The 27,795-nt window shown below is 57.3% G+C and overlaps 1 protein-coding gene across 1 annotated transcript; it reads left to right on the forward strand.

Annotated features, from left to right (window-relative positions):
- Positions 1-314: 314 nt before the first annotated feature.
- PPL (periplakin) lies at positions 315-27,689 on the forward strand. Its single transcript, XM_027889633.1, has 22 exons — positions 315-414; positions 10,063-10,162; positions 10,824-10,978; positions 11,443-11,563; positions 12,063-12,188; positions 12,487-12,528; positions 12,659-12,820; positions 13,256-13,363; positions 13,836-13,931; positions 14,925-15,047; positions 15,605-15,751; positions 16,469-16,620; positions 17,110-17,207; positions 17,470-17,627; positions 18,514-18,692; positions 19,140-19,278; positions 20,532-20,725; positions 21,067-21,217; positions 21,516-21,599; positions 22,528-22,644; positions 23,206-23,298; positions 24,119-27,689. Exons 1-22 carry the CDS (start codon positions 353-355, stop codon positions 26,801-26,803), a joined length of 5,292 nt encoding a protein of 1,763 aa, XP_027745434.1. The 5' UTR covers positions 315-352; the 3' UTR covers positions 26,804-27,689.
- The last annotated feature ends 106 nt before the right edge of the window (positions 27,690-27,795 follow it).

The raw sequence follows: 27,795 nt of genomic DNA on the forward strand, positions 1-27,795 counted from the left end.
GCCCCTCTGTGCCCATCATCCCTCAAGCTGCTCCCCGGCCACGCCCCGACTCCGGGGGGTATCAGGTTGACTTTGCACATCTGGGGGGTCCAACCCTGCCGGGACCCCTTTGGAGCGGGGCTGGAAGCGGGAGGCTCCACCAAGGCAGGGGGAGGAGGATGCTGAGGGGCGGAGGGACCGCGGCAGGCAGGAGGTAGGAAGCAGGAGGAGGCAGGAGGAGGAGGCAGGAGGAGGCAGAGGCGGTGCAGCCCCGTCCCGCCTCCCGCGGGGCCCGGCCCGGTGGCGGCGCAGAGGCTGCGGGCGGCGGCGGGGACGGGCAGGCGGAGCGCGGCGGGCGCCGTGCGGGGACGAGATGCACTCGCTCTTCAGGAAACGCAACAAAGGGAAATACAGCCCCTCCGTGCAGAAGAAGAGGTGAGTGAGCCGGCCCAGGGAAGCTCCGGGTAGCCCCGAGCACCCCGAGACGAGCTTCGCCGACATCGCGGGGATCCCGCGCCGCGACTTGGCGGAGCCGGGCCCCTTCAGGTGTGGGAACCCTCAGGGGAGGGCACCCACAGGTGTGGGAACCCTCCCGAGGTGTGGAAAACCCTCAAGTGTGGGAAACCGTCGAGGTGTGGAACCCCGAAGTGTGGGCACCCCCGAGCTATTGGCACCCCTGGAGGTGTGGACTGGCCTAAGGACTGGAAACCCTGGGGTGTGGGAACCCTCCTGCGGCGTGGACACCCGCGAGTGAGGGCACCCTCCGAGGTGTGGGACCCCCCCGAGGAGTGGGCATTCCCGAGGTGTGGGAACCCGATGTTCGCCCCACTCCCGAAGTGTCAGCTCCTCTCCAAGACGGGTCCATACCTCCTGTGCCAGGTGGGGGCACAGAGATGGTTTCCCCCGTTTCCCTTCCCATCGCAGAACGGCAGCTCCGGGGAACAGGTTCCTTCACTTCCCAGATGTGTGCTGGGTCTTAGGGAAAAGTAGTCTGGTTGTCCTGCGCCTTCATCCCCCTGTTCCCTCGGGAGCAAGTATTCAGTCCATCGGTCCATCGTTGTTTCCTTGCTCTCTCTGATGGGGTGGGGGCGCATTTCGGTTGTACTGGTTGTAAAAAAACCCAGGAGTAGCTCGTTGAATGTGCCCTAGGAAAGGTCGCTGATAAAAGGGAAAAGGTGTCAAAATCCCTCCCCGGGAAGGCTCGACCCCGCTCTGGGCTGGATGGTGGGCAGTCCCCAGCCCCTGCCTGCACCAAGGACGTTTTTCCCAAGAGGTGGATGTTGAGATTAATTCAGAAGCTTGTCCTGTGTTTCCCAGAGCTGCAGGGGTTCCGGAGCATGTGGAGTGTTCCAGGATTGTGAACCATTCAAGGATTCACGATTCAAGCCCATGGCTTGTTCACCCTTTTCCATCTCTGTCCATCGGCACCTGTCCTGACTGGTGGGCTCGGAGCAGCCGCCCTGTTCCCAAAAATCCTCCTTCGGGAAGGAAGCTGGGGAACTGGTACAGGAGCTGAGGTGCCTTCGAGGACCCAGACAGGGATCAGTCAGCCCAGAAGGCGCCGACATCTTCCAAGCTGGGGAGCCCCTGGCTGCTCCCTGCCCACGGGAGTGGGGCTGTGGCGCGTAGGAGGGTGTTCCCCGCGAGGGGAGGGTGCTGCCCTGCACAGGGGATTTGCTGAGCTGCCTCTGGTCGGGCTGAGGCTCCGGCTCCAGCCCCGGGGACGGGCTCCCCCGGCAGCCCGGCTGGCTCAGCAGGGCCGCCCAGGCTCCGGCTCCCAAAGCCCGGGGCACACTCTGCTGCCAGATCTGCCCTGGGGAGCGCAGGCAGGAGACGGGGGTGGCACAGAGTCCTCTGAGCCCTGATGGTCCCGGCGTTCCCATGAGTGGAGGATGGTGTAAATACCCAGTCACATTTCTGGTCTTCAGGGGTTTTTAGTGGGTGGCTGGAAAAGGAGAAACCCCCGGGTGGGTTTGGCACCTGGGCAGCTCAGCACCCCGAGAGCATCAGGATGCTGCGAGGCAGGAGGGGACCGACCTGCTCTGTGCTGGTTGGTTACTCAGCACAGTACTGGGACTGGGGGCAGGGTCTGCTGCACTCTGAGCCCTGCCAGTGCTGGGTACCCCGTGCTCACATCATCAGACCCTGGGGTGCCCACCCTGGGGCTGGGGTTGGGGTCCCCATGCTGTGCTCTGAGCCCTGTCAGCACTGGGTACCCCGATGGATGGGCTCAGGAAGGAGGAGAATCTTCTCTCCACCGCCCTGCCTGGAGCCCAGCAGCCCTAGGCAGGTGCCAAAGCACCTCTGAAGTTCTGCGGGCCAGGCTGAAATCTCTGCTTTTCTGGCTGGTGGTGGCTGAGGAAGCAGCGCGGGGCTGTGGCCCGGGGCCACCCTCCCTCCCCGGGCCCCGGCTGTCCCTGCGCACCTCGGGGAGAGCTGTGCTCATTAGCCCCAATTTGTTAATTCCTGCCTTGGAGTTTACAAACATCTGGGAATCCAAGGAACACTCCCGCCGTGTGGAAACAGCCCCACCATCAAGATGGGGAAGCCGGTGCCTGACCGGTTCAACAACTCGCTGAAGGAGGATTGCGAAGAAGTGAGGAGCTGCTGCGCCCCGGCCCCTGCTCCAGGCACTGCCAGGCTCCCGCCCAGCCCTGTGCCAGAAAAACAGAGCAACGCTCCTAAAATCAACCGACCGCCCCCGCCGTCAACACGGACCGCGATTTCGACACCGACTCAGCCCGGCCTCGTCCCGCGCCTCTCGGGGCTGCTCTGCGGGACACGGGGGCAGCTCCTCGGGCAGGGCTCGGTGCCACAGGCGCTGCCGGTGACAGAGCCGTCACAGCGCAGTGACGGGGCAGTAACCCAGCACCGGTTTGGCGGGTGTGCGAGGCGCTGGAGCGTGTCCTGCCGGCGCGGGGCAGCCGGGGCTGCGAGCTCAGCTAAATGAGGCAGGGACTGCCCGGGAAACATCGACCTGCGGAGGGTTAGGGCCTAATGAGGAGCCACGGGAGTCTCAGTGGCTCCTTTAGCCTTGGGATGAGCCTTTCCCATGCTGGGAACATCTTGATGAGCAGCACTGGCAAGTCCAGGTCCCCGTGAGTCTGTGCAGCTCAAGGCAGGCACTGCAATCTCTCTGTGAACAACACACTTTGTCCCCCTGGATGTGACAGCCACCCTGCCCCAACCCCAAACCGGCCCTCAGCCTCCCATCCAGCAGCACCTGGGTCCAAGTCTCTCCTTAGGATATCTGCTGCAGCTCTGGCCTGGGTGTGTGGTCTCCAGACTCGGTCAGTGGCCATCCCATCCAACCCTGGGCACCTCAGCGGGTGTGTGAGCATCTCCCTGCCCTGGCTGGGGAACCCCAATGATGGTGACACTTCTGGGTGTTTTTATGCTCTTCTTGCTTCCCCCATCCCAGTATCATAAGGCCCTGGGGATTCAGTGGGGACTGGCCATGAGCACTGCATTGTTGCACAGATGTGTGTCCCTGGAAGGGAAGGCAGAGGCCTTGGATAGGGATGTGGTGGTGGGGAAATTCATCAGCCTCTTTCCACGTTATCTCCCCCAAACTCTTGCCATGCTTAGAAAACAGGACATTGGCTTCTCTCTTGGAAAGGTCAGGCTTGGGAGGGAGAAAACAGTGAGGGTGGGCAGGCCCTGGCACAGGTTGCCCAGAGAAGCTGTGGCTGCCCCTGGATCCCTGGAAGTGTCCAAGGCCGGGCTGGACAGGGCTTGGAGCAACCTGGGCTGGTGGAAGGTGTCCCTGCCCATGGCAGGGGGTGGAATGGGATGAACTTTAAGGTCCCTTCCAACCCAAACTGTTCTGTGATCCTGGTGGAAGAGGTGAGCTCTGCTCTGCTCCCATAGGGAAGAGAAAGGGTGTTTAAAGGTCCCTTTTAACTCAAACCATTTGATAATTTTATGATAAGAAACAGTTCAGCCTTCAGATTTGGTGCTGAAACTCTCTCTCCTGCAGCAGGAAAGATGTTCACCCTTGGGGTCCCCTGGTGAAGCATCCACCCAGGAGGGCTCGCAGCCCTGGAGCCCCTTACCAGTGCAAGGAGACCCACTCCCCATCCAAGAGGGGGTGCAGGCAGCTGGGACAGCTCTGCCTGCAGGGCTGGCACCCATCTCCAGAGGCTGTTTGGAAGGGCTGGAGTGAGCACAGAGCCCAGACAGCAGGTGAGTCAGGAGCTGCTCTGTACTTAGGGCAGAGCGAGCCCTGCCATCGCCTGCCCCGCTCCTGCTCTCATTTCCATGCCCATTACAGTAAAATATCACCATTCCTACGAGGGAAGATAAATGTAATTGAAGCAAGCTGGGCTAAGCACAGCAGCCCTGCTGTCCAGCTACGCCCTGCCGTGGGCAGCCTGACAGCACACACTGCTCCCGAGTTTTCAGCCAGATCTTAATCTCTCCCAAACCTGAATCGCCAGAGCCAGAGCCCAGCCCTCGTGTCCTCTGCTCTGCCACAGTTTCACTTCCCAGCACGAGGGAATTCCGGGCACTGGGAGCTTCAAGGGCATTTCCAGCTCTGTGCTGTGGCCTTCTGGAGTTTTAGTCCTTCCTAAAGTCCGGCCTCCAGCAGCAGCGCTGATGTGGGGGTGTTTTGTTTTATGAAGTCTGGATAAACGGACATTAAAGGGGGGGATGGAAATGAGAGCAGCAGGGGGTGGTCACGGCCTGATGCACCAACTCTCCACCCCAGTGGTGGGATGCAGGAAACAGGAGCAGGATCCGTGCTCAGACCCCAACCTCAACCTGTCCCTGTCCGAGCTGCCCCTCCAGGAGAAGCTTCTGCTGTGGGAAGAGCAGGGGCATGATCAGCATCACTGAGCAGGACAGAGCCCTTCCCATTAACCCTCCCAGATTCATGGGGCAATGCCTTAATCCTGCCAGCAGCTCTGCTCCATTCCCAGCTGGAGTGGTCAAAACTCCAGGAGTATCTATTTGATAGATACTCTCCTTGATGAGGATTAGGGAAATAACCTCCTTGTTTGGAAAAAATGGAAACTGAGGAATCAAAGGGGTTTTCTACCACCTGCCAGTGAGCACAAAACCTTTGGGCACCCTGGAGATACTGATATTAGGGAGGTTTGGTCCAAAAAGGGCTCTTGTCAGTGAGGGTGCAACCTAGTGAGAAAGAAAAACAAAACAGGAATAGAGGAAAATAAAAAAACCCCAGGAATAGATTTTAGCAGCAAAGTTTCCATATCACAATAATAGTCATCATATTTGTCTGTTGACAACCTCTCTTAATCAAAAACAAACCCAACAAATCACAACTAAAGCACTAAGAAAAACACCAAAAAAAAAAAAAAAAAAAAAAAAAAAAAAAAAAAAAGCACTTAACTCTAAGAAAACCCCTTAAACCCTCAGAAATACCCAAAGCCCTCTAAAACGGAGCATCACCTGAGGTCAGAATTGTGGTACATGGATGGAATGGTGTCTATCATGGAGCAGCTGCTTCTTCCCGGCCCCCCAGCTGGGAGAAATCCAAAAAACCCCTCCCATTCCTCATGGGAATGACCTGGGATCCTTCACCCCAGTCAGGCAATGCACCAGTTGCTCAAGGCAGCATTGACAAGAAACTCTTCTGCCGAGTCCAGCTCTCCATGAGAGAGATCATTTTTTCCTTTTAAAGTTTTCCAGAAATGGCAAAGCCAGTTTTTCCAGGCCTTTCTTTTTTTTTTTTTTTTTTTTTTTTTCATTCACTGTTTTCATCTCTCCAACAAAGCCTTATCTATTTCAGCAGAGCAGCTTTGCATTTCCCTTCCCTCTGCCTCAGCCTCGCAGGGGCCATGCCCTGGGCACCTTTGATCCTGGCTCTGCTCAGTCCCCCATGTGCTGCCCTTCCCAGCTGGGCTGGGGCCAAATCCTGCCCTTTTCCCTCCCCAGCTCTGCTCCATGCTCTGACCAGCCCCTCCTGCCTGTTTTTTGGCTTTCCTTCGCCTTAACCCTGCCAGCAGCTCTGCTCCAAAGCCTGGATGCATCCCCTGCTCTTCCCAGCGGCTTCCCAAAAGAGCCACGTCCTACAAATCCCATCCACACACCTGTCCCAGGATGGCTGAGGCTTCCTGACTGCTTTGCCCATCACCTTGTGCTTCTCCTGCATGGAATTCTGGAATGGCTTGGTTTGGAAGGGACCATAAAGATCATCTCATTCCACCCCCTTCCACCAGCCCAGGTTGCTCCAAGCCCCGTCCAACCTTGAGCACTCCCAGGGACGGGGCAGCCACAGCTTCTCTGGGCAACCCGTGCCAGGGGCTCACCACCCTCACAGCCAGAAATTCCTTCCCAATATCCCATCCTACCCTGCCCTCTGGCAGTGGGAAGCCATTCCCCCTTGTCCTGGCACTCCAGCATCTTCCTCCCTCACAGCAGAGGAAGGGTACAGACAAGGCAACCCCTTCCTTCCCCTGGCATGGAGATTTCAGCCAGGCTTCAGCTTTCCCTGCTTGGCATCCAGATGGATGCAGGGACCACACTCACCCTTGTGATTTGTCACCATCGACCAAGCTAGGGAGGGGACAGGCAGGTTACTAACAGGGCTGATGGTCTCACATCAGCAATGTCTAAGCTGGGTGATGAAGTGGCACAGAAGTGAAAAATATGGAGAAATAAATACAGAAATAAGAGAGATTTTACAAGAGAGGTTCCCATTCTCTCCTATTTCTGCATTTGTTCCTGCAGGCTTGTTGTTCCTGCATTTCCAGCAGCAGTGGGATGAGTGGGAGCTCCCACCATCCTCCCTGCTCAGGGCTCAGCACAGGCTGGGGGGGCATAGGGGCAGCTCCCCAGTGCTGCAGTTTGAGATCCAGCTCCCAGGGGAGGTTTCATGAGAGTTCCCTGTCCCACAAGCTCAGCTGGTGACTCTCACATAAAGCTCAGGTGGAGGGAGCAAACAGCTCCTGTGCTGTGCGTCAGGAGAGCCGAGCCGTGCCCACAGCCCGGCGTGTCCTTGCTTGCTCCGAGCGAGCTCTGCCTTCTCTCCTCCCTGGTCACCCAGGTACTGCCCAGGGGAGCAGCAGTTTCTGGGTTACCAAACACACCATCCCCCCCATCACAGCAAATGCCACCCTCTGCCCTCTCTCTTCCCCCAGCCAAGCCAGGGCTCCAGGCTCAGCTCTGCCAGACCAGATCAGCAGCTGGGGCTGCTGAGGCTGAACTGCAGCATTGCCACGGATCCCAAAAAATCCCTGGCTTAGTGTTATTTCCTCCCTATAATTTCAAAGTTTCAGTCAAAGCCAGAACTAGAAAAGCCCCAGACCTCTTCTGCTTTTTGGGATATTTTTCCATCCATACTGTAGATAAACTGATACCCTGAAGATCCATCCTTGAGCTTGCCAGAAACACGGAGACCAAGGTAGGGAATGTGGAAAGGAGCTGGCAGGTGCTTCCAGCTCTTCCCCAGCCCCACTCAGGGCTGGTCCAGCTCCCAGCAATCACAGCAAAGTATCCCAAACTGCCACCTGGACAGTGAGCCTCTCCCAGGGCCAGTCCAGCTCCTGGCTCTTGCAGGGAAACATTCCAAGCTCCCACCTGGATAACAAGCCTCTCCCACCCTCAAAACTCGAGTGGTCTCCGGTTCATCAGCAGGAGATGAGGAAGGCTCCTTGGTGGCTTCAAGCTTCAGGCTCTCCCAGGATGCAGGAGGTGCCAGGTCTGAGCAACCATCACCTGAAGACACCTAAACACGTGCAGCACGTTTCAGTCACCCACTTCAAACCACTTTCTCTCCACTGATTCCATCTGACGTTTTCCCTGGTTTATGTGGGATGATGAGGGTTGGAAGAAACCCCAAAATGGGTTTTGAGGAGCTGCTTCTACCACTGCAGCAGGATCCAGCCACTCACATCCTGGTGCAGCCCTGCAAACCCTCCAGCTGGGATAGCTGAACAGAGAATGAGAATCACCCCTTGGAATCGTTGCAACCACAACTTCCAACGACCCCTTCCTTGGCTCTTTTGCTCAGGAATGCCCACAGGATTCAGTGCTGATGCAAGGCACTCCCTGGGCTCGTCAGGAGGTGCCAGGCAGGCAGCAGCCTCAGTGACAGGCACAAACCTCCGAGTACCATCCTGATGATGCAGCTTCTATAAAAAGAAAAAATCAGTGTAAACCCTGCCCATGCCAGAACTTCCCAGGGAAACGTGAACTTTCCTGGAGCTGTCAGATGCTACGAGGCTCCTGCAGCCTGGGCAGGGTTTGAGGTGGGGAGAAACAAGCCCAGAGCTGGGTTTTGGTTTGTTCTGCTGAACTGAAGCACCAGAACACGGGGCAGGTGGGAACATGTCCTGGAGCTCGGCACCAGAGTCCCTTTGGAGGTGTATCTGCAATCCAGGACAGACACTGAGGGGTTGGAGCATGTCCAGAGAAGGGAACAGAGCTGGGAAGGGGCTGGAGCAGCAGGAGCAGCTGAGGGAGCTGGGGGGGCTCAGCCTGGAGAAAAGGAGGCTCAGGGGGGACCTTCTGGCTCTGCAACTCCCTGACAGGAGGGGGGAGCCAGGGTGGATCAGGCTCTGCTCCCAGGGAACAAGGGACAGGAGGAGAGGGAACGGCCTCAAGCTGTGCCAGGGGAGGTTTAGGTTGGATATTGGAGAAATTCCTTCATGGAAAGGGCTGTCCAGCCATGGCACAGCTGCCCAGGGCAGTGGTGGAGTCCCCATCCCTGGAGGGATTTAAAAGCCATGTGGATGTGGCACTTGGGGACATGGGGCAGTGGTGGCCTTGGCAGTGCTGGGGGAAATGGCTGGACTTGACAATTTTCCAGGGCATTTCCAATCTAAATGATTCCATGCCTGTACCTGGGGATGCAGGAGCCTTCCCTACCACCAGCCAGCTGTGCTGGGGTGCTGGTGCTCCACCAGCCAGCCCTGCTCTGCCCAGCCCGCCCCACTGCCCTCAGCTCCCCTAACAGCAGTTAACACTTCCCAGCCCCGTATAAAATTAATTCTGCCACCACATAACGAGGTCATTAAGGCTCATTATCTCCACTCTATAGGTGGTTGGGATTGGACTGAGCCAAGCCTTGGCTTGAGCCCACATGGCAAAGCAGCACAGCTGGGACACAGGTGCCAGCCTTGCCACGAGTCTCAGCTCTGTGCCCCCTCCAGCTGCAGGGATTTGGGGAGTACCCCCTGCTCTCTGCCTGGTCTGTGGGCAGTGCCCTGTGGGCACAGGGTCCCTGGAGCTGGCCCTGCTGTGCTGCAGCCTCTCCTTGCAGCCAAAGCGACAGCAAGGAGCTGAAATGTTTAAAATAACCCCAGCAATGCAAAAGCTGCGTCACGGGTTGTTCTGCCTCTGCTCCAGCTCAGCCCTCCCTGCTCTCAGAGGGGAATATTTGGGCTGGCCCTGCTCTCTGCCAGCCCGGCTGTGAACAGAGAGGCTCAGCCCAGGGTCACTCTGGGAGAAAAAACAGTGCCCAGCAAGGGAGAAAGCACTGAAAGAGGTGCAGGGTGTGGGATCCCTTCTCTTTATTTGGTTTGAATTGTAACTCCTTGCAGAGGAGGAAGCCTTGGCCACGGCAGGGAGGGGCACAGGGGGCAGGTGGGCAGGGGTGCCCAGGGGATGGGTATCACCCCCAAAAGAGCCACCTCACCTGCCTGTATGGGGGCCCACGGCCTCCTGCTGCTCAGGCCCCATCATCTCCTTCTCACATGGTGGGATTGTTGGGCTGTCCTGGGCAGGGCCAGGAGCTGGACTGGATGATCCCATGGGTCCCTTCCAGCTGAGGATATTCCATGATTCTCTCCCTGACCCCTGCAAACAGCTCTTCTCTTTCTAGCCCTGAAGCCCAGGGAAGCTCAGGCTCACCTACAGCATCGCTCCCATTCCCACCCGTGGGAGTCCCCACGTGTGTGTGTGTCCCCTCCCCGCCCCTCCCGGCACAGCAGCCGAGTATTTTGGGAAGTGTTGGAGAGGCAGCAGTGAGTCACTCACAGCTGCAGGGCCTGGCTGGGCAGGCTGGGCTGGCCCCCGGCCACCCCCGGGGTCACAGCATCCTGCGGGCACCCCCGGGAGCAGCTCAGGGCTGGGGCCGGCTGTGTGGGGTGACAGAACCCCCTTTTTTCTCCCCAGCATCTCCAGCAAAGAGCTGACCGAGCTCATAGAGCGCCTGCAGAAAAATGCTGACCAGGTGGAGAAAAACATCGTGGAGACCGACTCCCGAATGCAAAATGTGAGCCAGCCACGGTCCTGCACGCAGGGCCTCCTCTGAGCAGCCCCGGCTGCCCTCCCCCTCCTGCCCCTCCCCTTTCCTGGGCTCTCATCTCCTCTCCTATGGCACGTGTGGGTGGCTCCCCATCCCTGCCGCGGGTACCCGGGGTGCGATGCTCTGGAACCGAGGGGTGCTGGGGGCTTATGGAAAGAGAGTGGAAGGGTGTAACAGGCAAGTGGGCCCCAAAATTGCCTCCTCCCCGGGGCTGGGTAGCACTGGGCAGAGTGGGGATGTGCAGCCCTGGATGTGCATGCCAGCAGGCAGGATGGGGGTGGAGGGGCCTGAACCATCCTCCTCTTCCCAAGGGTGTGACGCATCTGCAGGTGATGCAGCCCCCAGCCCTTCCTCAGGAGCCCACGTTGGATGGGGCTTGGAGCAACCCAGTCTAGTGGAAGGTGTCCCTGCCCGTGGCAGGGGGTGGAACTGGATAGTCTTTAATGTCCCTTCCTACCCAAACCGTTCCATGATTTTTGCAATAGGTGAGGGGAAGGCAAAACACGTCACGGGAGGATGGGAGACAGCAGAGGCCCTGCCCATCTCCACCGCCCAGGGACAGCAGGGTGGGATGACCCCTTGGGTACCGCTTGTTTGCCCCTGGTGACCCTTCCTGTGCCCTCCCCAGGACCTGCACAAGATCAAGGCGGGGCAGCTGGCGCAGCACAAGGACCTGACGGCGCAGAGGCTCTCCGAGTCCGACAAGCTGCTCTACGTGCTGGACGGGGACGCGGCCGTCGCCCGCCACATGAAACATCCCCAGGGGGACATGATCACTGAGGAGTGAGTACAGCAGGGACACCTGTCCCCAGAGCCCTTCAGGGGGACACACACTTCTCCAGGGGTTCTGCTCTGCCCCTGCCAGCAGCGGTGGGGTCACTATGGGCTCCTCTGCATCCCAGTTCCCATTGAAGTGTGTATCCCACAGCCATCCTTGGGCACGTGGAAAGTGAGGAGGCTGCCCCTGCTGATGGTGGGGTGATACCTGTGCACTGTGCCCCACACTCTCCCCCAGGCCCAGCCTGCCCTGAGCCCCCACCATGTGAGGAGAGGATGGGAGCACAGGAGTCTCTGCCCGCTCCCTCCCCAGCCGTTGCACAACGTGGCTGCTGCCAGCCTGCCTGGGATCTCTGGGGTTCCCTAAGGAGAGTTCCCCCCTCCATGGAGGCCTGGGAGAGGATCCACCAACACTAATAGCAGCCCATGCCCACATCCTGCATCCCACCCTCATCTTTCCCTTCCCACAGCATCCGGCAGCTGAAGGAACGAGTGGCAAACCTGCGTGTGAAACACGACCAAATCTACAACTTCCCCCTGCAGCACATTGAGCCCCAGGTCAACTGGTCAACAGTGATCGAGGAGAAACAGGTACCAGAGGGACCACCAGTGCCACTGCATGGCCAGTAGCACCAGCTGGGCAGGACCTGGCACAGCTCCCCGTGGAGAAACGGGCTCTTGGAAAGCTTCTGGGCAGCTTTTATACTGGGAGCAGCAAACAGCGTGGGAAGGAGGCAGGGGAGGAGCAGAGGTGATGGGACAAGGCCAGGTGATGTGGCACCAGGAATCAGTGCTCGAGGCGGCATTGCCTCAGTGTCCCCAGTCACCACCTGCTTTGGGCTCTACCCCTCAGCCCTTATTTATCATTTTATCCCATTCCCCATGTTCTTCCAGCCAGAACAGGGTTAAGCTCCCGGACTGGCTTTGCCACGGCTGCTCTCCAGCACAGCTGATTTCACCCCTGTGCTCCTGGGCAACCACCCTGGAGCCCATCCAAGCCCAGCTCCATGGTCACCTCCAAGAGGGGCTTTCCAGGCCTTGGCCCCCTCACCCCATCCCCGTGGCTGACCCCAACTCCTCTGTGCCACAGGACCTGTTAAGCAGCAAAGGCTTCGGGACCGACCTGCCGCTGGTCAACAGCCAAGTCGAGGAGCACAACATCTTCCACAATGAGGTCATGGCCATCGGGCCACACATGGCCAAGGACGGCAGCAAGGTCAGCTCTCCTGCCCCTCTCCCTGCTCCCCCACGGGGTCATCCCTTTCCTGAGCTGTGGATGAAGGGGGTGCATCCCACCATCTGAGCAGGTCCAGATCCAACACAACCTCCCAGCCCAGCACCAGGCACTGGCTCGAGCTTTACAGTGGGACAAACCCCAGAAACTCACGGCCTGCTCCATCACAAACCCACATTCCCCTCCACCCTCGAGCCCCCGCCAGACCACTTCTCTCCAGAGACTGCTCCTACCCCTTGCCTAACTCCTAAACCTTGCCTTGCTTCTCCTCTGTTACCAGGAATACATGAATGATTTCCAAGCCAAATACCAGAAGTTGCTGGTAAGAGACTCTGAGATCCTGGGGGCAGATCCCATCATTCGGGGGGTCCCTTGCTGGGGGTGTCCAGGCAGCCCTGGGGGACCCTCAGAGAGGAGCTTTGTGCTGAGGTCCCCCCTCTGCCCTGTCCCAGGCTGGCTCCCAGCAGCGGCAGCAGGACCTGACCTCCCTGCAGGATTACATGCAGCGCTGCACCAACAAGCTCTACTGGCTGGATCAGCAGGCCAAGGACAGGACCCACTACGACTGGAGTGACCACAACCTGGACTATCCCAGCCGGCGCCGCCAGTACGAGGTCTGTGCTCTCTCTGGCTGCACGGGGAGCGGCTGGGGGCTGCGAGCAAGGGAAGAGGGCACGGTGCCAGGGCACAGGGCAGGCTTGGATGGGGGCAGGAATTGTCCCTTCCCCGCTGCCTCGCTTTCCCCCCAGTGCATTGTGAAGCGCTTTGAGGCGTCCAGCTGATAGTACGTGGATGGTAAGGTTAATCCTCACCTCTGCCAAAGATAGCACGGTGAGGAAGCGCAGCAGCTTCCTCATCCTCCTCCGCCTTGTCTCAGCACCGGCTTGGCAAGAGTCACATCTTTAGCAACATCTGCAAGGCAGGGAAAAGCGAAAGCTGCAGTGGGGGACCATCACACTTTGCTTTGTGGAGCTGTCTGAGCCCTCTCAGAGTCACAGCCACGGTCCCCTCTTTGCACGGGGATCAACATTTCACTTCTCCCCACCCAGAACTTCATCCACCGGAAGCTGGAGGAGAAGGAGGAGGCCATCAACAAGCTGCACGCGGATGGAGATCAGCTGCTCGCCCAGAATCACCCCGGCAAGAACGCCATCGAGGTGAGCACCAGGGAGGGGGCCCCGCTCCCACCCAGCCCAGACCCACCCAGCCCTTCTCCAGAGTGGGACTTGCTGCCAACGCCACTCGTGACTTTAGTTCCTGAGATGCCAAGTGGGAAAAAGCCTCCTCCACCTGCAAGTGTGTCAACAGCACCGGAGGAGCAAAGATAAACCTAAGGAGCTCTTCCCATCTTCCTCATTCCCGTGGCGATTACCCTGTGCCCACCCCACAAAAGATAAATTATTCTTTATCTGATGGGAAGAGGGACACGAGGATTTGCCTCCTTCCCCCCCACCCCGCCCCACATTCCCGTTGGAGCATCTCAGCTTTGACCTGAGAGCATCTGGGTGGCTCCAGAGGCAGCCAAGGGGTTGTTCACTCAGGATGGCAACTGGTACTTTCAGGTGGGCAGCTGAGGCTCTCCCCTGCCACAGGGGTCCCACTGACATCCCCTCCCACCCTGTGTTGCAGGCTCACATCGAGGCCGTGCACGCCGACTGGAAGGAGTACCTCAACCTGCTGATCTGCGAGGAGAGCCACCTGAAGTTCATGGAGGACTTCCACAAGGTACCAGCTGCTGGGAGGGGCAGGCAGCGAGTTGTTGGAGCCTGGAGAGGCAAGTGCTGGGTTGCAGGAGATCACAGGAAACAAAATCTCCTGCTGTTCTGGAAACACGGTAGAAGAGCCAGAGTCCTCTACAAACAGGGCTTTTAAGGACAGGAGAGCACCCTGAGCTGATAGAACACAAGTTGTAATTGCTCAGGCACCACAGGTCGGTGATTTCTCAGCCAAGAAAGTTTCCACTCCAACACTGAGGTTCCCCAGCCACAGTCTGGTGTTGGCATCTTTGTCTGCAGGACAGCTGAGGTACCTCACCCCCAAAACCAGGCATGGGGGGACCTTGCGTGCTCCACTCGGAAGCAGAACAGGCCCAGGAGAGGAAATGACACCTGCCAAAGGCACAGCTGCCCCTGGCCAGCCCAGCACAAGGGCTGAGCACCCTGGCTGAGCCGGGCAGACAGATGTCTGCAGGATAAATGGCATCTGACAGCCAGGGAGGCTCGGCAGGGGAGCAGGTCGGGCTGGATTCCTCTCCCACAGCCTGGGCGTGTTCACCACGGTGTGAGGAGTCTCTTGCCAAAGCTGAACCCTTGGTGCCCAGCCCAGGCAGCGCCTTTTGTGCGTATCTGCCAGGATAACTGCCCCAGGGGGTGGTTTGTGTGTGGAAGGGCTTGGCTCTGCCTTCTCCTGGGCTGGCAGTGGGGACACCGCACACCGTTGTGATGCTGTCCCAATGAGACAAACTGAGGCCAGGGAAAGGGGGGACTTTCACAGCTCTGCCGGAGAGGACCCTGGAATAAAATGCTCCTTGTTGTCTTCTCCCTCACTGCCCATGCCCTGGGCATGGGAAATAGTGATTCCTTGCCTTTCTATAGGTATTCTGGGTGTCCAGATGCCCAGCAGAGCTCCTGGTGGCTGTGTGAGGACCATGGTGCTGGGCTGGGTTTGCTCCACCTTCCAGCAGGACCTTCCCTCACAAGACACTTTCCCTTTGTGCAGTTTCATAAGGACTGTAAGGATGCCCAGGAGCTCTTGAAGAAGGTGGACACAGACCTGGACCAAAAATTCAGCCCGGAGTTCAAGGACAGATACCAGCTGGAGTCCCTCCTCCGGGAGCTGGATGTGAGTGTTGGTGCAGGACTGCAGGGGAGGCAGGAGCAGCAGCCAGTGTCCCCATGGCACCGGGGGAGGGACATCCCTGCCCGTATGGGCACCTGGCCCAGCTTTCTCCATGGACCTGCTGCTGCTCCCTCTTCCCGGCCTTCCCCCGGCTCTTCCTTCCCCTCTGGCTAGAGATTGCCTCCCCCCTGGCAACGTAATTGCTCACTGGGCTGGTTTTTATTGGTTCTTTCACGGAGTTACTGCTCGTTAAGGGCAGGAGCATAATTAGACCTGCTGCCAGAGGAGGTTGTGGAACTCGCTGTGCTGCCGGGAGCCGGGCTGGAGATCCACCCACTTGGGAAGGGCTGTGCTGAGCCCAAGCCCAAGCCCAAGCCTAAGCATGCTGCAGCAGGCCCAGCCGATGCACGTGTCCTGGCACAGCTGATAGCTCTTCCCTGAGAGCTGTCCCTCTCCTCCTGCGTGCTCCGTCCCACTCAACATTTTGGGATACATCCATACCTAGAAATAGAGCAATAGAGCATGTTTCCTTACTGGTTTTGGTCGTTGCCCTGTGCCAGGACCAGGAGAAGGCCCTGGACAAGTACGAGGCCGTGGTGCAGTCGCTGCAGGAGCGCAGCCAGCAGGTCCTGCCCCTGCGGTACCGCCGGGAGCCGCCGCTCCAGCCCGTCCCCGTGGAGGCTCTGTGCGAGTACGAGGGAGAGCAGGTAACGCCACCCTCACCCCTCCCCAGCTGCTGGGGACCCCCGGGGGCACTGGGGATGGAAGAGGCACTGGGAAGGAAGCAGGGATGTCTCCCAAAGTGAGAACAAAGGCAAAGGTCGTGCTGACCCCGGTGGGAGAGCAGGTTTTGCAGCTGAGGAGCAGGGCAGGAGGGGTCTGGGAGAAACGAAACCTCTGTGCCTATCGCACACCCTGAGGAGGTTGCAACAACCCCGGCTCTGTCACATTCCCACGCTCCTCGTGCCGGGGCAGTGCAGATGTCCTGGCCTGTTTCTGATCAAAGAAACGCCCCCCACCGCCGGCCATTCCCAGTCCACATCCCCCCAACCCACCATCACGGAGTAGCTGGCCAAAGGGATGGGACAGTGGAGCCAGCAGACACCACGGGAGTGGCAGGGGCTGGGACAGGAGCCAGCAGCTCCAGCTGACTCAGCTCCCGGCCTCGCGGAAAGGGAAAGGCAGAGCGCTGCCTTGGAAACGCCTCCTCATCTCTGCCCGAGTGGGAATGTGCTCGCCGTGGCTGTTGCAAGAGGGAGGGAGGAGAAGGCACGTGAGCTTCTGGCGAGGGGCAGACTCTGGGAGAAGCCGGGAGAAGGGCCTGGGGTTTGCGGAGTTCGTGCCTCCAGCGAGCGCTGCCGGCGCGGGGCAGAGCGCGGGTGGCATTTCCCGCCGCGCCGCTGTGACCGGTTCCTGTCCCCCAGGGCCAGATCAGCCGAGGAGCCCAGTACACCCTGCACAGCAACAGCGGAGACGTTTGGGAGGTGGCCGACAGCGCGGGAGACAGGATCAGCGCCCCGGGGGTCTGCTTCATGATCCCCCCGCCCGACCCCCAGGCGATAGCACTGGCAGACCAGTACGTGCCCCCCAGCCTGTGTGCTGGACCCCCCCTCCCCCCCCCAGGCTTTGCCCTTGCCTTCACCAGCCCCAGGCCATGCCACGAGTGCTGCACCCCCCGTCTGGCACCCGCAGGGCACAGCTCCAATTCCCACAGCGAGGCTGTGCCATCTCAAACCCTCGGGCTTCCTCCAGGAGGGATTCCTGCCCCTTCCTGCTTGTTCACAAGATCCCACCTGGCAAAGCAGGACCAGCTCAGAGCCATCCAGGTCCCCCCTCCCCTGGGGGCCATTAGGGCAGGGAGAGCTGCCCACCCCTCCCTCAGCAGGCAGGTACCTGCCTTTGCTGCCTCTCCCCTGCTCTGATGAAGACACCACTCTACACTTTGCCAGCATGGGGTGAAGGTGCCCCTTCCCCACTTTCTCCTTCCTGCAGCAGCACTGGGATGGGTGGTGGGTGATGAAGGGGGTTGAGGGCCTGTTTGACTTCCCCCTGCCCTGTTTTGCAGAATTGCCAAGCAGTACGTGGCTGTGAAGGAGAAGACAAACAACTGCAAGAACATCCTCCAGCAGCGCTACGAGGGGCTGAAGGCAGACAGCATCGGAGGTGTGGATTGGGGGGGCAGCTTGGGCCTTGCTCCTTCCAGGCACAGGAAGGCTGGTGGAACATCTGAGGTCCATGTTCCCATCTCCTTCCTGTCCTTGGGGACGGGAGTGCTGGGATGGGTGCAGGGACAGGGCAGGAGGTTGTGGGCACAGCAGCCCGGGCTCAGGGAGTGCAGTCAGATGTGGGTTTGGCACTCACCGGTGGGACTGAGCCCAGGAGCAGCTTCCAGCCAGCTCTAACCTGGTCTCCCCTCATGATCCAGATGCTGCTTCGGTTCGGGGCCGCCAGCTCCTGGCAGGGCTGGAGAAAGTCAACAGTGACCTGGACAAGCAGGAGAAAGCGATAACAGCAAACCTGCGCCCGCCGCTGGAGCAGAGCCGGGCGGTGCAGGACAGCACCGAGCGCTCCAAGGACCTGAAGGTACGGGATGAGGAGGCAGAGGGATGGTGCCATACAGGCACTGTGCTCCAAAGGGTCTCCAGAGCGGTCCTCAGTGTGGTCCTGGGTGCCAAAAGCTATCCCTGAGCCCAGGAGTAGGGATGGAGTGATGCTCACAGCTGGCTGCTTCCTGCAGTGGAGATGAGGAGCAGCCCTTTGAGGAGCCTCAGAAGCCAAAAAATCTTTGCCCTGCTCCTGGTCAGCTCAGTTGAATGGGACAAAGGCGATGGCTGCAGGAGAAGGCTGTGAGGAAGAAGGGAGCCCTCAGGCTTTGCCACCACCACCAGCTCAGAGAGGAGCAGGAAAACACCTCTGGTCCAGGGCACTGTTTCTTCTTGTGGACTTGCTCCTCTAGGCTCTAGTGCCATAGCATCCAGCCTCTTTCCTCTCCTCCAGACCCCTAATTAAGCCAGGCTCTGTGCCACAAACCTCCCTTGGTTTAGGAGGAAGTTCAGGTCCTGGTTACATCACCTGCCAAGGGCTGTGGCAAAACCCAAGTGCCACCGCAAGTGAAAGTAAATTGCTCCAACTGCCTGCAGCACTTCACTGTCCAGGCAAGGATTCATCCATCAGAGACCTGCAGTCCAGGTGGATCCAGCACGTCTCTGGCAGAGTTGGAGCTGTTGGGAACCACTCCCCCAGCCAGGAGTTTCCTTGCTAAGGCAGTTTCCTTGCCCCAGGAGAGACAAGTCAACAGAAAGTCAACAAAAAAATATCCTTCTGTGCCTTGCAGGGCTGAAAGGCACCTTCCATCTAACACAAGCCCTCAGCCCTGACCTTCCTCTTCACCCTGGACAGCCAAGGGCCAGCTCCTTTGCAGCCATCAGGTCCTAGTCCAGTTGCTCTAAAGGCTTTATTCCTCCTGCAGAACATCACCAATGAGGTCCGGCGCATTGAACCCGAGAAAATGAGGAAGATCCAGGAGTGTGAGGCCTTCATCGAGTCCGTGCCCAACACTGGCAGCGCTACCCTGGTCAGGAACAAGGTGGAGAACACCAACAAGAAGTACGAGCGCGTGGTGCAGCTGCTCAGCGCTGCCCAGGAGAAGTGAGTCGTGGCTTTAATCATGGCTTGAGCCAGGGGTAACGTGGGATCCTGCAGGAGACCTCCTTATGATCTTCAGCATCCTCATGAGGGGAAGCAGAGGGGCAGCTCTGATCTCTTCACTCTCGTGACCCAAGTGACAGGACCCCAGGGAATGGCTGGAGCTGTGTCAGGGCAGGCTCAGGGTGGATCTCAGGGAAAGGTTCTTCCCCCAGAGGGTGGTTGGCACTGAACAGGCTCCCCAGGGCAGTGGGCACAGCCCCAAGGCTGCCAGAGCTGCAGGAGGATTTGGACAACACTCCCAGGGTCAGGGTGGGATTGTTGGGGTGCCTGTGCAGAGTCAGGAGTTGGATGGATGATCCTTGTCAGTCCCTTCCAGCTCAGCATATTCTGTGATCCTATGAGAGAGGTGCAGATGTGCTTAAACACCTTCCTCTCGTGTCTACACAGAGTTGAGGTGGCCACAAACCTCGAGAGGAGCCTCCAGCAAGGCCGAGACCTGCTGTCCACCTACGAGAACAAACTGGTCACGGACGACACGGTCCCGGAGGACCTGCGGGTGGTGGAGAGGAAGAAAGAGGAGCTGCTGGTGAGTGTTCTGCCCTGTGGACATGCTCCACTTACAGAACCAATTCCCAAAATCGGGGGAAATTGCTACTCAAATTGCATGTTTGAATCAGTTGATAAAAGTGTGGCCTCCCCCAGTGGAGGTGAGAGCTCACCTCGACTCCCGGGGTCCCAACTGCTTCAAATGCAAACCCTTCCCATCCCCAAATCAAGTCAAATGCCAGTTGAATTCTTGTGATTTCACAAGAAAGGCTGGGACCTGTTTGAGCTGGTCCAGAGGAGGCCACAGGGATGCTCCAAGGGCTGGAGCCCCTCTGCTCTGGAGCCAGGCTGGGAGAGCTGGGAACGTTCAGCCTGGACAAGAGGTGGCTCCAGGGAGACTTGAGAGCCCCTTCCAGTGCCTAAAGGGGAGTTTAAAAAAGAGAAAGAGAGACTTTTTACACAGGCAGAGAGCAATAGGACAACAGGGAATGGTTTTAAATTAGGAAAGGAGAGATTTAGATTAGCTATTGGGAAGGAATTGTTGGCTGTGAGGGTGCTGAGGCCCTGGCACAGGTTGCCCAGAGAAGCTGTGGCTGCCCCTGGATCCCTGGAAGTGTCCAAGGCCAGGTTGGACGGGGCTTGGAGCAACCTGGGCTGGTGGGAGGTGTCCCTGCCCATGGCAGGGGGTGGAATGAGATGGGCTTTAGGGTCCCTTCCAACCTAAAACCTTCTGTGATTCTTTGAGAAGTGAAGGATAAAATGGTCTGGGAAAAGCAATGGAGTGCCCTGATACTGGAAAGAGATGGACCTGGCAAGGCTTTGAGAACACTTATTGCTAGGAAAAGCTACCAACCCAAACTGGAATTTCCTTCTGCTGTAGAAAGGCCAAGAATTGGCTAGGCCAGAACTTTCTCTGCTCCTGCAGCTATTCCATCAATTCTCTGACTTCAGACTAGTGTGCAAAAGCTGCCAGAGCTCCTGCTGGAGTTGCTGCACTGGCAGGAGCAGCGTTTAATCCTTGCTTGAGGAGCAGCAGGTATTTTGCACATAGTATGGCTGGTTTTGAAGGTCAGCAGGCAGAGAAGAGAGCAGGGGGCAGCCTTTCTCCCCTCAGGTTTACAATTTGGGTTACCGTGCAAGCTTTGAACTTGCTTTTCTCCACACCTGGGAGCAGCACCACAGCTCAGTCATTCCTCATCCTCTGCAGAGGACATTCCAGTGGAACTGGAACAGTGACGAAAGCCTGGCATTTGTGCAACCCAAGAGAATCCCCCTCTCCTGCTTTTTCCACAGGCCATGGGCACTGAGCTCCAGTCCAAAAAGTTCCTGCTCAACGAAGCCGAGCAGAACCTGCAGAGGACCAAGACGTGCTCCAACACCCTGGCCAGCAAGTTCCAGGAGCACTGCCCGGACATCGAGCGGCAGGAGGCCGAGCTCTACAAACTCAACCAGCGCTTCAACAACCTCAGCAAGCAGATCGACCACAGGTGAGACTCCAGGGCCGGCCTGGAGAGCTGGGATAGTGTGCTGGAACCACACCGAACCTGGAAGAGCCACCACACCGTCCTGGGAAGGAGGAGTTGCAGGAGGGCTTCCAGGGAGGGCTGAGGAGGAAGAGGGAGTGGTTGCAGCCGTGCACTGGCTGGGTGGCTCTGGGAAAGCTCTAGGATTGAGTGCTCTTGCAGCAGAGATGGAGGCTTTGCCAAGAGAATAACTGGCTCAAATCCATGTCTGGAGGGAGCAGGGGAAGCGGGGATGGGTTAGGAGGTGTTGGCAGAAGGCACAGGAGATGTGGCAGGACCGAAGCTGGGCTGTTCTCCCCCCACAGGACACAGACCCTGCAGAAAGCAAAGAGCGCCTATTCCAACTACCGCACCAACTACGACAAGGTGAACCAGTTCCTGTCCAGCATCCCCAACTACGAGCCCCAGGAGACAGACAACATCCAGCAAGTGGAAACGAAGCTGAAGAACCAAGCGGTAATGCCGAGAGCACCCTGGGCTCCCCGGGGAGAGGAGAGGGAACAGCGTTAAAGCAACAGAGCTTAGATAACTCCTGAACATAAAACAGGAAAATATAAATATTGGCTTCATTTTTATAATGATTTGTATATTTTTGTAAAGCTCTAAGCTCCCACTGTCCTCCTGTGCCTTGTTTACACAGAGCAGAGTGGCTTGAGGAGGTTGTGATTCTCAGTGTTGTGATTTGAATGACAACCCTCAAAAAGGCTGAACACGATGCATTTGTGTCCACTTTGTGTGTCTCTGTTCCTGCCAGGCTCTCCTCAGTGACATTGCCAGCAAGGAACAGGAGGTGCAGAAGGTCTCTGCCACAGCTCAGCAGTACCAGCAGGCAGTGAAGGTAAGGACTGCAGTTCTGCCTGTGGGAGAACATGGAAAGAGAGCAGTTTGGGTTGGAAGGGACTTTGTAGACCACCTCATTCCACCCCCTGCCACAGGCAGGGACACCTTCCACCAGCCCAGGTTGCTCCAAGCCCCGTCCAACCTGGCCTTGAACCCTTCCAGGGATCCAGGGGCAGCCACAGCTTCTCTGGGCAACCTGTGCCAGGGCCTGACACCCTCACAGATAGGAATTTCTTCCCTATATCCCACCTCTCCCTGCCCTGTGTCAGTGGAAAGCCATTCCCCCTTGTCCTGTCCCTCCATCCCTTGTCCCCAGTCCCTCTCCAGCTCTCCTGGAGCCCCTTTAGGCCCTGGCAGGGGCTCTCAGGTCTCCCTGGAGCCTTCTCTTCTCCAGGTGACCCCCCCCAGCTCTCCCAGCCTGGCTCCAGAGCAGAGGTTGGGGTTCTGTGGCCTCCTCTGGACCAGGTCCAATAGGTCCCAGTCTTTCTTGTGCTGAGGACTCCAGAGCTGGATGCAGTACCCCAGCTGGGCTCTCACCAGAATGTCACAGAGGGGCAGAACCAACTACATCCTATAAGGAGCCACCTGAAGAAAGCCCAAAGTGCCCTTTGCTCAGTCATCTCCTGAGCTTAAACCACGTTGTATCTACCCCAACATTGACATCACGTGGCCATGAGCCTGGCAACTGGCTTTGCTGCCTGTGAGGGGAGAGTTTCCACCCCAAACCCAGCAGGACAGGTCAGGACACACCTGCAGCTGGGCTGTCGCAGCGACCCAGCTCAGAACCTGCCAGCAGCTCTGGGTCCCACCGACCTCAGCAGCTCCCCAAAAAATGGGTCAAGCTGTTAAAGCCAGGGCTTAGGAGGAGCCTGTGCTTGAAGGGGACCCAGTAATCTCACATTCTTCCCGGGAATGTCTTCCCACAGGACTACGAGCTGGAAGCTGAGAAGCTGCGGTCCATCCTGGACCTGGAGAACAACCGGAACGGGTACATGAGCAAGAAGCCCAGGCTGCAGAGTCCAGCTGCCAAAGTGAAAGAGGAGGTAAGGGGCAGCCAACAGAGGGCTAGAGCAGCTCATGGGACCTGGGGGGGGTTTGCAAATACTTATATTTACTGTCAGGGGGACCTTTGGTCCCAGAGGGCACTGCAAGGAAGGGCAGGGAATCAGGAGGAAGGGATTCTTCCTTATTCTCAGCCCATGAAATTTTGGGGCTGGTCTGGCCAGAATTAGAGAGGTGAAATGCTGGATTTGACACTCCTTGAAAGGGGGGAAGGGAGAAAGGGGGACAGAAAAGCCAAAAACGTGAAAGTTTTTCCCCCTCTCCAGACTTTCAAACAGAAAGTGAGGTTTCTCCACCAATGATAGAAATACTTGGAGTGAGATCAGGCCCCAAGCTACTTATTCATGCAGGATAGGTTTGCTGCCTGCCTCAAACTCCTCCTGCCTGTGGAGGCAGCCAGAAGTGTCCACCTGATTCTTCCTCAGCTGCACCTCTTTTTGCTTATCTTGACTGGGAAACTCACAGTACGACCACGACCGTGCAGGAGAATCGCTCTTCCTGCCCCCAGGCTTGGCAGTTCACCGCCGGTTTTTGTTCCGTAGGAAGCTGTTTTGGCAGCCAAATACACCGAAGTAAGCGCTGTGAACAAGCAGAGGCTGCAGAACCTGGAGTTTGCTCAGAGCCTCCTGCGCCAGGTAAGGGCTCACCTGGAGCAGCAGGACATGAAGGGCAGTGCTGGGAGTAACACACACGGGGGGCTCTGCTGTCACAGGCTGAGCTGGGAACAAGCCTAGCTGCTGTTTCGTCATTAATGAGCACTTACATCAGCCAGACCATCCCTCTGTGTGTCCCAGTCCCATTTCCCACTCACCCGTGGAAGCTCCACGTCGTCTTTAACACTTTTTGCCTCTCCATGCCAGAATTGGTGTCCCTTGTGGGTAAAAGCTCTGTTCTGACAGCAGCAGGCGTTGCAGAAAGCATTTCTCAGGTTGAGAACTCGCAGAGAAGTCTGTTTGCAAATACTCCCTGCTGAGAGTTTGCCACAGCTCAACACCCTCCTGGTGCTTTGTCACGGGAGGCACCGATATCTGTGGCAGCAGGACCAGGGCAGTGATTGTCCCCCTGTACTTGGCACTGCTAGGGCACCTCAGGTGCTGTGTCCAGATCTGGGCCCCTCAAACGAGAGAGACACTGAGGGGCTGGAGCGTGTCCAGAGAGGGAATGGAACTGGGGAAGGGGCTGGAGCAGCAGGAGCAGCTGAGGGAGCTGGGGGGGCTCAGCCTGGAGAAAAGGAGGCTCAGGTGGTGGAGTCCCCATCCCTGGAGGTGTCCAAGGAATAACTGGACGTGGCATTCAGTGCTCTGGGCCGGGTGACAAGGTGGGGGTCGGGGCACAGGTTGGACTTGGCAATCTTGGAGGTCTTTTCCAACCTAAATGGTTCTGTGATTGCATGGGAAGCACCAAAAGCATGATTAATTGGGGGGTTTTAACTACATATTCTTTTCCCACCAACAGCAACCAGAGGTTCAGGTGACACAAGACTTTGCCCAGACCAAATCATCCATGAGGCCCGTGGAAGAAGTCTGGAAGTTGAAGAAAGAGCTCGAGGACGAGACTCAGCGTCGGCAACAGCTCGAAGCAGAGATCCAAGCCATTCAGAACAACATCGTCCACCTGCAAAACCAGAAGCCTCAAGAAACTGTGGTTAAGAAAGAGCTGGTGAAGAAGGTGCCCGACCCTCAGCTGGAGGAGAGCTTCCACAGGCTGCAGCAAAACCTGGCAGAGGAGCAGCGCAAGAACCAGGTGCTTCAGGACGAGCTGGAGGCTCTTAAAATCCGGCTGCGTGTTCTGGAGCACGAGAAGAGGGAGGGAGGGCAGGAGTACATAGTGAAAGAGGTGCTGAGGATTGAACAAGATAAGGCTCAAGCTGATGAAATACTAAAGCTCAAAGAAGAGCTGGAAGAGCTCAGGAGGCAGGAAGGGACCAGGGAGAACGAAGTCATCCTCTTACGCCAACAAATTGCTGTGCTGTCCAGCGAGAAGAGCAAACAGCAGGAGAAGGTGACGGAGAAGGAGGTGCTGAAGCTGCAGAACGACCCCCAGCTGGAGATGGAATTCCGGATGTTGCAAGAGAACAAGGAGAGGGAGAGTGCCCTTCGGCAGAAGCACGAGGAGGAGCTCAGCTTCCTGCAGGACAAGCTCAAGCGTCTTGAGAAGGAACGGGCCATCGCCGAGGGCAAAATCACCGTCAAGGAGGTGCTGAAGGTAGAGAAGGACTTGGTCATTGAGAGGGAGGTGAACGAGCTCCGGCGCCAGTACGAGGATGAGAAGTCCAAGGGTCGTTCCAACGAGCGGGAAAAGGCTGAGCTGCTCAGGAAGATCCAGCTGCTGGAGGAAGAGAACTCCAAGGTGGTGGTTCAGGAGAAAGTGCGTGAGATTGTGCGCCCAGATCCCAAGGCTGAAAACGAAGTCGCCAACCTTCGCTTGGAGCTGGTGGAGCAGGAGAGGAGATACCGTGGTGGTGACGAACAGCTGAAGAGCTGCCAGAATGAGCTGGCTGCTCTGAAGAACAGAGGGCCACTGGTGGAAGTCAAAGAAGTCATTAAGGAGGTCATTAAGTACAAAAATGATCCAGAAACCGAAAAGGAGCTCCAGCGGCTCCGTGAGGAAATCATAGAGAGGACCGGAGCTATCGAAAGAGCTGACCTGGAGATCTACCAGCTGAAACAAGAGATACAAGCTTTGAAAGATACCAAACCTCAAGTGCAAATGAAGGAAGTTGTTCAGGAAATTCTGCAGTTTCGAGAAGACCCCAAGACCAGAGAGGAGGTCGAGTCGCTGAGAGCGCAACTGGCAGATGAACAGATGAAACATATCGACCTGGAGAGGGAGCGGCTTCTCCAAGAAGAAAAAGTGAGGCAGAAGGAGGAAGAACTTTCCCAGGTGAAGGAGAAAGTGGTCCAGCAGGAAGTAGTGAAGTACGAGCAAGATCCCGCCTTGAAAGCCGAAGTCAGCTCGTTCTCCCAGAGCATCGAGAGCGAGCTGAAGCAGATCGACGGCCTGCGCGAGGAGCTGCGCAAGCTGCAGAGGAGACGCTCCGAGCTGGAGCGGCAGCTCGAGGAGCTGGAGAAGGAGAGACAGGCCCGCAGGGAGGCCGAGCTGGAGGTGCAGAGGCTGAGGATCCGCTTGAGCGAGCTGGAGGAACAGGAGAGGGAGACAACGGAACGAGTGACGGTGAAACAGAAGGTGATCCTTCAGCAAGATCCCCAGCAGGAGAAGGAGCACTCCCTCCTCAAGCTGGAGTTGGAAGAAGAGAAGCACAGGAGACAAGTCTTGCAAACAGAACTAGAAGCCCTGCGAAAGAAGCTCCTTTCTTTGGAAAAGATGGAGGTCAAAGAGAAAGTGGTCTTTTCAGAGAGTGTCCAAGTGGACAAAGGAGACACGGAGTACGAGATTCAAAAGCTGAAGAACAATCTGGAGGAGGAAAGTAGGCGCAAGAGGGAGCTGGATGCAGATATCAACCGCCTGGAAACCAGGCTGTCCGAGGTAGAATTCAACAACTCCAAGTCATCAAAGGAACTAGACTTATTAAGGGAGGAAAACCACAAACTACACCTCGAGAAGCAGAACCTGCTGATGGAAACAAGGAGGCTGCAGTCAGAGATTGAACTCACAGCCACAGAAGCTCAGGATTTAAGAAACATGACCCACGTGGACAGTGGGATAAACCTGGACTCCAGGTTCCAAGCTCTGGAAAGAGAGTTAGAGGATCTGAAACAGCTGTCCAGAGAAAAAGATGCAGAGATCGAGCAACTCCAGAACCGCCTCAAGACGGTGGCTATCAAGAGGGAGCAAAGGGAGAACCACCTGAGGCGTTCCATCGTGGTCATTGACCCTGACACGGGCAAAGAGATGTCTCCAGAGGAAGCCCACGTGTTCGGCCTCATCGAATGGAGCCTGTTTGTCAAACTGAAGAGTCAGGAATGTGACTGGGAGGAGATCTCAATAAAGGGTCCCAACGGGGAATCGTCCATGATCCTGGACAGGAAGTCTGGCAGGGAGTTCTCGATTGAGGACGCCCTGAAGAGCGGGAGGCTCACCATGGCCCAGTACGACAGTTACCTCAACAAGGAGATGTCCATCCAGGAGCTGGCAGTCCTGGTGTCCGGAAGTAACTACACAGCGCTCCCTCCACTTTAGAAACTTTACTTAAGAGCAGCAAGTCAAGAGCTGCAGCACTTGTTAGACAACCAGATCACTGCAAATCCTCGCCCTCCTTCGCCTCTTCCAAAATGCTTCCAAAACGCCTCTGCCCCAGCCATGCTGCGAAGCCACACTGCTTGCTGTCAAACACCGCAGAAAAGCACCACCAGTAGTGGAAAACACACCTGTCAGGACTACAGCAAAACCTTCTGCCCCTCTTCAGCCCTGCCCAACAGAAAACAAGACAGAAAGCCTTAGGACAGTGAAGCGCCTGAAGTCCAGAACTCAGTAGAACCTGCAGTTTCCTCGACCTGTCCTCACGTAGTCGCGCCTGAAACTGTGTCCGGCTGTCAGGAGAGAGACTGAAGGTCCAGGTGACTCCGAGGTGACCAGCAGGAGCTGGTGACATCAGCTGCGTGTTGATAAGCCAGACAGTTCCACCGTGGACAACTGATCAATGATGGGCTCGTCCTCTGAGAAAACCAGCTCGGTAAAAAGCAAGGTGTGCTGCTCATCTCAGTCCAGAATCACCACGTGGATGCCCTGCACCATCACTTGCTCACCTACGTGCCTGTGCTGCTGGAGAAGAGTGAAGATGTGCTTGGATAGCTCCAGCCATCGATCCAGGAGGACCATTCACGTATCAGAGGTCAAGGAAAGGATGTGAAGAGATGGCAGAGTGAGCCAGCACGAGGGGCAGTGCTCAGCACGCAACGGAACCCACCACAGAGTGCCTTCCACACGCAGCTCCCTTACCTCGTGGGTACAAGCTGTTTGGCTGGTGTTTTCCTGGATGGAGTTACATGCAGCTACATGTTTTATTTACCTGTGTAAGGGAATGGGAAATAGAGGGGAATTCTATTTATAGTACAAAATAAAAACGCAGTGGTTCCAATCAGAGGGCGGTTGGTCTTTATTAATTCCAGCAGCCTCTTGATCTTTGGCTTTACAAGAAGTTGCCATTTGAGAGTCAGAATTAAAACACTGAG

This window comes from Empidonax traillii, unplaced genomic scaffold (genome assembly GCF_003031625.1).
Source record: "Empidonax traillii isolate 1590-97213 ecotype Southwest subspecies unplaced genomic scaffold, ASM303162v1 scaffold267:size678996, whole genome shotgun sequence".
In the NCBI taxonomy this organism is placed as follows: Eukaryota; Metazoa; Chordata; class Aves; order Passeriformes; family Tyrannidae; genus Empidonax; species Empidonax traillii.

Bases quoted from the DNA above. Each gene is read 5' to 3' on its own strand.
- PPL (XM_027889633.1), top strand. From the start codon at position 353: ATGCACTCGCTCTTCAGGAAACGCAACAAAGGGAAATACAGCCCCTCC. The intron at 11,564-12,062 runs GTACCAGAGGGA...TCTGTGCCACAG, and splicing joins CAGTGATCGAGGAGAAACAG to GACCTGTTAAGCAGCAAAGG. The intron at 23,299-24,118 runs GTAAGGGCTCAC...TCCCACCAACAG, and splicing joins CTCAGAGCCTCCTGCGCCAG to CAACCAGAGGTTCAGGTGAC.